The sequence below is a fragment of the Gavialis gangeticus genome, unplaced genomic scaffold (assembly GCF_001723915.1).
Source record: "Gavialis gangeticus isolate Ggan-Ray unplaced genomic scaffold, GavGan_comp1, whole genome shotgun sequence".
Taxonomy (NCBI): domain Eukaryota; kingdom Metazoa; phylum Chordata; order Crocodylia; family Gavialidae; genus Gavialis; species Gavialis gangeticus.
Genome location: NW_017729012.1, coordinates 1,556,772 through 1,566,107, shown reverse-complemented (window position 1 = coordinate 1,566,107; position 9,336 = coordinate 1,556,772). Strand labels below are relative to the sequence as shown.

The following is a 9,336-nucleotide window of genomic DNA, read 5'->3' as shown; positions in this document are numbered from 1 at the left end:
AAAAAAAAAAAAAAAAAAAAAAAGCCTAGTTTTGATCTGGGAAGCTGTAGTCAGCTCCCCTGCTCTGAAAAGAATATGAATGGGAATGTGGAGGGGGGCACGCATGTTAGCTACTGAACAGATGTGCAGAAAGGTAGGCCTCCATGGGGGCTTCTGAACTCATTTTAAATTCTGCTTTTTTTTCTCTTGGTCTGGATCATGGGAAGCTTTGTTGATTTTTATCAAGGCTTTTAAGCCACTCAAAGAAAAAAAAAAAAAAAGGTATCTTCAAAAGCAAACCAGGGCTTGCAAACAATAGCAATGCCCTCCACTGGTGGAATTTAAATTAAACTCCTCTCCACAGCCCTACTTTCAATAGTTAGTACGGAGCTAAAAGGCATGTGTTCCTTTTCAGTACAGCAGGATTTTGCAACACATTTTCCTGGTGTATATCTGCGTTTCTCTTATTTTTAAACTGTGCTGAAAATATATACATATATAATTTTTTCCCTTTAGGATCCGAAACTAATATTGTTCTTTGCGATAGTGGCAGGCAACTATGGGCTCTGTTTTCTCAAGAGAAACCTATTTCATATCCCTGCAGGGAGAAATGTTATCTATCGAGGATGTTTTAAAGCTCCAGAAAATTTAACAGACACCTTTCCAGCCTCTTTGATACAGTCCAATTTGACGGTGGAGATGTGCTCTGAATTTTGCTCCAAGAAAGTAAGAACAGTTCTCATTTCACATCCTTTATTCTGGTTTTTACTTATTCCTTTCTAAATTTATGACGTGAATAGAGAGGGTTAGTGCCTTTGGAGACGTGTTTCCAAAGGACAGAACTCTTCAGAGTAAACACCCAGTGGTATACCTGTTCCAATTATTACTGGACAAGGGTGGCAGATGTGGGAAGATATCAGAATATGATGCATAGGGAAGTCGTTCTAAGCAGCCAACCAATGGACCACGAGAATGTCGGTATTGTGTGTCATGTTACAAATAAGCGCAGCCCTGAATTTGATGCCACTGGGGATTCCTAAGCTCACAGAGATTCAAGACTTGTCTTCAAAAGGCACATGCTGACTAAAGGCAACATGTCCTATATATGCCAGTCAGCACTGCTGCAACTGATAGCCCCGACTCTGGTCGCATTTGTATATCAGTATCAATCGGAAACAACGCTGTTAAAATCCTTGGAATTGGAGTAAAGAAAAAAAATAGTGCAGAGTAAACAGAATCAGGTGCTGGGGGGCCAAACCTTCAACTAATGCAAAAATGTACATCAGATGAGAGTTTAGGTTGGACAAATGTATGTAAAAGAAAAAGCAACTTGTACAGATGAAGAATTTGTACTTAGTAGCTTTTCATACCCACTTTGCACATGTGCCAACACTACTAGAAGGCAAAGGCTTTGTAGCATCAAATCCAGTGTGTCCAAAGTGACATCGGTGATTTGACTTAAGTTCTTAGTTTTCCCAAGCTGTACCTCCATTGCCTTCACTGAAATTTCTTCCAGCTCACCTGAATAGCAGTTTTAGGGCCCTGTTTGACTTCACTACATCAACACCTAAGGGGAGCAATTCTCTACAGTCTTGTACTTGCATAATCATTTTTACTCCTGCTCAAGTGAATCCAAAGAGCCTGATTGCCGTTTACACTTAGGCCCCATTATACTGCTCTGGCAACATAGAGAAATCTAGACGTGGAGGCAAATTGTGTTTAAATTTACTCTGGGGCACCTTTACAGTGCTAGAGTGTAAAGCAGCCATAACGTAAATGGGAAGTAGGTTTTCCTACTGATGTACCTACATGCAATTGTGGTGGCAATAAAAGTGAATTGCTTAAGGGGTCTAATCTAATCATTTTATGTTAAAAAAACCAAAACAAAACATAAAACCAAATAGTGCAGGTTAAACGCGGATGCAGTTATACCAGGATCAAATGCCCTTCTATTGGTGTAGGTCTACTCCCCATTCCATATGGAGACAAGCTCTCCTGGCATAGCACCTCCTCCCCAACATAACAGAGCTCACGCCAGGAGCTTGCACTGCTTTTATTCTAATGGTCCAATTAACCTGATACAACTCGTACATGTAGACAAACCCTGGCTAGCAATTTTGACTTGGGGCCTGTCTATGCTGCTTCTGAGCCTTCCCTGGGAGTGCTGCTTGAGAAGTATGCCCTGCTCGTAGAAATGCGGCAAAAACCATCTCAGAGGCAATAAACAATGTGGGGCAGACACATGCTCAGTGCTGCTCTGAGGCAGTGATATGATCTCGTTTAGGGGATTTGGTGAACACACAGTAGGAATAAGCAGGCTGGCTATGCTTCAAAAGGGATAGTTGCAGATGCAGGATGGAGACAGCTATTTACACATGCTTTGGTGCTTCTACTATGAAAAGTGACTTTGCAGGGTACAAGGCAGTGGGCAAAAGGGTTCTGTCAGGTATTTACTGGCTTGCAGACTGAACACACAAGGCCTGAATCTTCAATAACAGGTTGACGGCAGTATAATTCACTTCATTGACTTGATCAGACTTAAACTAGCTCAGCGGAGTGGAGTATTTGATCCCAGCCCCTTTCTGCTTAGAGGAGCTGGTGGTTTTATTTCCCAGGTGGGGGGTTCATCTTTGTGCACAGAAAGATTCACTTTGTGGTCAGATGTAGCCTAAAGCCACACTCCAGCTGCACACACTAAACCAAACATTCAATTACTTTGTCTTCTAGTAACACAAAATTGATTAAAACTATTAAGGCATGAAAAACAAATCTTCATAATTACTAGGTAGAGTAATGTTACTGCCTTTTCTCCCATGATGCAGAGTGGGAAGATTTTTTTTTTCTCCAGACAAGATATCCTGTTTGCCACCTCCTCAGTACAGCAGTTGCAAAACACTATGGAAGGATTGCTGTGTTGGTTAACCATCACAGCTGTTGGATTCATATGTTTAGTACCTTAGACTGAATGCCTGGGACCTGGCAGGAAACTGGCCATCAGCACTGTGAGATTCTCTTCTCAGCTCTGCTACTGACTTCTTGCTTAACAGTGGAAAGGAACTTGAACCTGTGATCACAGACAAACGCACACATAATTTATGTAGCAAGATGGAGTCCTAGGGTTGCCGTGTGCTCCCCTAGGCACCACCTTTAGTACCGTGCCAAGCGTTCTCCAAGCACCCTGGGAATCTCGCCCGCCACGTCTTGGACGTTACGTATTTATTGTAGGGAGGCTGCCCTTCCTTCCCTTGGCTACGGTTTCCTGCTACGTGCCAGACCTGCCTCAGTCTCCCTGGCACTTGGGCGCTCTACAGCCCTGCCTCGCTCCGTGTCCTGTTGACACTCTGTCCCTTCAGTCTCGTCTCGCTCGGGCTCTCTGGAGTCCCGCCTCACGCTGCACCTCACGGTGCTCAAACGGTCGCTGCCCCTTTCTCTGGGGCTTCTCGCTCACCCCGAGCCTCACTGGCGCTCGGGCTCTCCACAGCCTTGTTCTGCCTTCTGGGGTACTTGGGGTCAGCCCTCTCCCAATACTGCGCCTTGGCGCGCAGGGATGACACCTCCCCCTCTGCTGTGCCCTTATGGACGCTCTGGGTCAATGCCCGCCCTGCACTGTCCTTCCTGGCAGTCTGAGAGGCACACTGCCTCTGCTGCACCCTTTTTGGCTTCACAGTTGCTGCCCCTGCTCTCGCAGCCTCTCAGCAGTGCTGCCCACGCTCTCGCGCTGGGGTCCACACTCTAATGTGGTTCCCCTACGAGGCCTCCTCCACCCCGTTATAGCCTCGCCCGAACCTCCGGTCTAACAACAACCTAAACACAAGCCCCTCGGCTATAACACGAACCTACGCCTCGTGGCTAAAATGTCCTCCAAAGCACACCACAGGCGTTCCATCTCTCTCCCGCGTCACTCGCTGCTCGCACATCCAGGCCTTTTCCCTTTCACACATCCAGGGCCGAGCTCCCTGCTCCTTGGCCGCAGGCTGCCTTTCTCCTTTGGGCTTTGGCCTGCGATTTATGTCTGAGCCGGGCCCTGCCCCTTCCCTTCAGCTGACCAGACAGGTGTGTGTCCTTAATGCCCTCCGGTTGCCCCTAGCAACCGGCACCTGAGCTGCTACTCTGGCTCTCCGAGTAGCAGGCACCTTAGTGCCCTGCTACAACTTACACTGGTTCATATACTGATATAAATCACAGAAGGATCAGGGGACAAAACGGATGTGCAGCTACTCTGGAGTAGCTTATACATGAAGTGGCTCTTGCGTTACCATGGGGAGGCAGTGGGGAAGCAGGTGATAATCTGTTTGCCTTTAGCAGGATGGAAACGGACACATGGGTGACACCTCCAGGGGTCACGCTCCACTTAATTGGGCAAAGTTAACCTGGTTTAGGGAGGATGCACCATCTCTCATCCCCAACCCTCCCCTCTCATCTGCCCCAGCAGGCTGGCCTATTTCTCTGAGCTAGAAAAAGGGGTTGCCATAATTCACTGTTAGTAGTAAAGGAAGAGGCAGAAAACAAAACAAGGCACGATATCTTTGCTTAATGTTTATATAGACAATAAAGAAGAGGGAAGTTAATTCCATTTATCTCTTTCCCTTTAAGCTACCATTTTCATATAGAAAATGGCCAATATTGGAAAGCATTTGCAAAGAGAGTCTGCAGAAAGGCTGGGACAGCCATGCATCTTATCAACTGACAAGCCACAATCTCTAGCTGCGATTCTCCTGATTACACACCATTTGGAACATTACAGTGTTCAGTGCTTGTCCATGTATAGTAATAGTGCTTTTACCTTCAAGCCAAATGCTTCTTGACACAATAAACAACAGCACTACACTTTCACAAGTTTGACTCCCGCCTTCCCTGCACCCTCCCGGCTGGCTTTTCTTCTTTTCTAAAACGCTGATGTAGTAGCAGCAGCATTTTCTGCATGGTTCAGTTAGTGTGAATGGAGAAAGCTCAATGATATTAGGATTCACTGAATAATGCAGAGGGGAGTGGGGGTGGGGACACCTTTGCTATTATCTTCATTTGCATTTTTCAACGACTTCTGAAAGAATTACTTAGTTTGTAAATCTTCTGGAAAGGGGCTTGCATTTTACTATGCTTTTGTAGAGTGTCTAGCACCATGGAGCCCTAGTTTCCTGGTGCTATATTTGTTTTTCTTTGAGCAGTTCAGTTTTTTGTGTTCGCTTTCTTCGGACACTTGTAAGGGGCAGGGGTTGGGGGGAAGGGGAGGGACCCTGTTTTAGTCAAATGAGCCAGGTTTGGATTTCACTTAGCTTTGTGGAAGATAGATAGTTTAACACTCTTCCCTGTAATGTATATCAGGAAAAAACTGCACAAGGGCAAAATAATAATAAGCGATGAAAAATAAATTAAATGTAAATTAAGGAGAATACCCGGTCACAGACAACGCACCCCAGAATGGGAGCATGGAATATGCACAGAAAAGGTGGTTTTGAGCTTCAAATATATTTGTCAAAACTAAACCTTGCACAATATTTTAAACTTTTCCTTATAATGGCTGTTGCTCCTTGAAAAATAATATGGCCAGATTCTCAGCTGGTATAAATCAATGCAGCTTGCATTAAACTCAGTGAAGCAGCTCCTGTTGAAGTCAATGGAGCGCTGCCATTTTACACCCTTTGAGAACACAGCCCATTACTTTTAAAAGACTTGTCCCATTAATTTAATGGGTATTCTGGTTAGGTCAGTAGCCTTTCAGCGAGACTACCTGAATGCCTAAAGTTAGACAGGTACATAAACAGCCTGCTAACGTGCAAATGAGAGGCAGAATTAATTAATATAGAACTTGTTTGTCATCCTCATAAAGTGCATTAAGGATGCGAAATGTTAGAGCCTACCTGTGGAAGCATTTAGATACAACTTTGAGGGAACAACTTTAGATAGAAGATGCTAAGTACCCTTAATTATCAATTTATTTATTAACACAACAATGAGGATAGCAGCCAATTATCACCCAGTAACATAGTGCCATGAATATTTTGGTGCCAAATAACTTGGCCATGAGCCATCACTTCCATACATATTTTCTCACAAGCCAACTTGGTATTAAAATCAACACACAATGGCTTATTTCATTTCATATCTTAAATAACTGACCTGTTTACAAGTCAACTGATGCATATGAATACTTTCTCTCACAAACACAAACTTCCCCCCCACAAAATTGGGGTGCATGTATTAAGCAGGGGAATTGATTTTCTGCCAGGTATAGAAGTACTTTGCTTTGATTCCTGCTGCACACTGCAGCAGCTGTGGCACTGCTATTCAGGCAGCTGAGGGAACCAATTGACTGAATAGCTCATAGTTCATCACTCCATGTGTGTTAGCAATTGCCTCTCTTTAGTAATGTGTTTTTCCACTGATCAAAATAACCTCTCTTACAACATTTTTGCTGTTTGCTGATTCTGGTGTCTCCCCCTCTATTTCACAGCCCTGGAGAGTCTTTTCAAAATCATAGATACACCCATGGGGACCAGTCTTCAGGAACGGCTAGGATTTCAGCTTTAGTTAAGCAGGGCAGTGGGTGCGGTCAGCTGAAGGGCTCTGTCCTTGCTCTACGTCGTCATAACAACTCTGGAAACATCTTTTTCTTCATTTTGTCTTTCAAAATGAAGCAATATTGTATTCAGAGGTTATATGCAAGAAAATATGGTAGTATCAGTGTTACTGAGAAAATCTGCCAAGTCCTGACCAGAAGGGCTTATCATCTTCATAGGCGAACAGCAAAAATCAGTCTGCAAACCTGGCAATGACTGGCTCCGAGATGCTGCTCACGTGTGTACCAGACTTTCTGTTTCAAAAGTGGACCCTTTCATTCAGATTCAAGATATAGCTAACACATGAATAGGTTACATAATGAAGGGAAAAGGATTCAACTCCCACCAAAGCAGGTGGGAATCTTTCCATTGACTTGAGCTGGAAGGTGTCCTAACTGAGTACAGCAACAACTGGATGAGATGCTTAACTGGAATAAGTCATCGTGCATCCATCAGCTTCATTAGTATTCCCTTAGCAATCAAAAACTAATGCAGGGTCAGGGCATCACTGTGCTACACACAGCACAATCATTTAAGATGATAAGCTAGTCGTCTGACCCAAAGTGTTTACAACTTAGAAGAAACTTTTTATTAATATTATTATTATTATTAGTTCTGGGGATGGATTCATTTCAAAGGTATGTTCCTTGTTCCCTTCCCACTTAGAACAAGTCAGGTTGATAGAAACCTAATAAATGATGTCTAACTTCTTTGCAAAATGAGCATGCTTATTCTCTAAACAAGACATATCCATCATTTTCACCTGAGAGACAAACTTCTTTCCAAGATTAGTACTGCTTCTGTTCATGAATTTCGCTGTAGCTTTGGGACAGATTCAGCTGTCTCTGGTTTACAGTAAGCTATGCCATAGGCCTACTATTAATTCAGAGTCAAATTAATTAGATTTTTTTTAAATAAGTGATCTCTCATTGCTTGAATGGGTTATTCTAAAAGAAAAAGCTCCACAGCATTGAATTGGGATACAGGTGCGAAAATGTTGAAGAATATGCTGTAAAAAAGGAGACAACAATGTATCTAGCCCACGTTACAGCCTCCTCATAAGCTTTTACTCACACCAATATCACTGAATCTATTGGTGTACGTTAGAGCTAATCACAGGGGTAAAAGGCGTTTTTGAGCTTTGATCCTACACATATTTGCACAAGCTAGTTGTTGTATGCACGTGGATAGCCTCAGAGGATTTCAAATATGCAAACATATTTGTTAAAACTGAGCAAACTGAAGCCCGAATCTGCAGGAGCTGAGCACTAGGGGCACCTACAGACGTGCAGCAAGGCTGCTCCAATGCGCTGTTATTACATCGCGTTGGAGTAGACTTGACTAATCAAGTCTGCTGGGGCATGGTCATTACTGACTCCAGCAGACTCCAGCATCCCCATGCTGAAAAGTGGAGGCAGGGGCCCTTTAACAAAAGCTCATTCACCATTTTTCAGCTGATGCATGGATGCTCTGGGCGCTTTAAATTAAAGAAGCTCTTGGAGCCACTCTAATTAAAAAAGCCTGCCCCCCCCAATGTACAAATGCCCCAAGTGTTTGCTTGTGCCAGTTTTTACCAGGTTGAATGGCAGAACTTGCCCTTTGCTCCCATTAACTTGAATAGAGCCAAGATTTTATTCCCAACATATCTCAAGAAGTCCCATTCATTTTAGTAGCAAGATACAGATGGAAAGACCTTACCCATCAAAATCACTTAAATGCATGCCTGACTTCAAACAAGTAATCCCACTGATTTATTTCAGAGTTGATTTGCTGAACTGGAGCTGTAATAAGGCAGTGGAGAATGAAGCCCATTGAACTTTAGCGGGAATGCTCTTCTGCTTCAAGTTGTGCATGCGATTAAGTATTTTGCTGGACTGAGCCTATGTTACTGCACAAGATGAGCGAGCGTGGCAGAATGTGGCTGGATTGTATTTGTTGATGAAACCCTGAAAGTCAAAGTTGACTACATTATTTTGCAATCATTTTATTTCCTGCGTAAACCTGAATAATCAAGGCTTTATACCTGGCCCTGGCCACCTGTTGTGTTTCCCAGAACTACTGTCATGTGCACACCAAGTTGCAGCATATTTGCTGATAATTTTTAATCGATAAAGCCAGATTCTTCCCCCTCCCTCCCTTCTCTCTCCAACACGTGTTTAAGGCAGAAAGAAGATGCATATATATTTAATTTCTATGGAAATAAGTTCTTAGAAATTCCCTACTGGATTGAAAATTGCCCTACATTTTCAGAATCAAGTCGTGTTGCTGAAACCTTAATGCTGTAAATAAAGCAACATTATCTGAAATCCTCCAGTCATTTTGCAAATGTACAAAGATTTGACAGTTTAATATACTTGATGAAACAAAGCAGTTCAAACAGTTGAAGGGGAGATCATCTTCCTCTGATTTAAAAATTGCCATCATATTAAATGTCAATGGCATCAAAGGAATGGGGGGGAAGGAACTCAGTTACCATCTTTGCTTCTCTTTGCGATTGGCAAATTGTGCAAGGATTTGACACTTTAATGAAAAATGCACTCTGCATGCTAAGCCTAAATTGGTGACTAAAATATACCCTCAGAGAGAGCAAGGCAGCTGACATTTTATATGGTTGGGGAAGTATTTCCTGAACTATGGCAATAGACTGGCTTGACAGGTCTTTCCCCACTTTTCTATGGGACAGGCCAGCCAACTGTACAAATCAGGAGCGAGTGAAACCCCGTTCCAGGCTTATTAGGAATATCTTCCACAACAGGCTAAAATCTATGCACAAAAAAAATGGGCATTCATGTTACCTTCA

At 43.3% G+C, this 9,336-nt stretch overlaps 1 protein-coding gene across 3 annotated transcripts in view; it reads left to right on the top strand.

Moving 5' to 3' along the window:
• WSCD1 (WSC domain containing 1) overlaps nucleotides 1-9,336 on the top strand; it is a 64,890-nt gene that overhangs the window by 33,829 nt on the left and 21,725 nt on the right. For all 3 annotated transcript variants that reach the window (XM_019511019.1, XM_019511020.1, XM_019511021.1), the window contains exon 5: nucleotides 584-705. In XM_019511019.1, coding sequence (XP_019366564.1) covers nucleotides 584-705 — 122 coding nt within the window. The remainder of the gene's footprint in view (nucleotides 1-583; nucleotides 706-9,336) is intronic.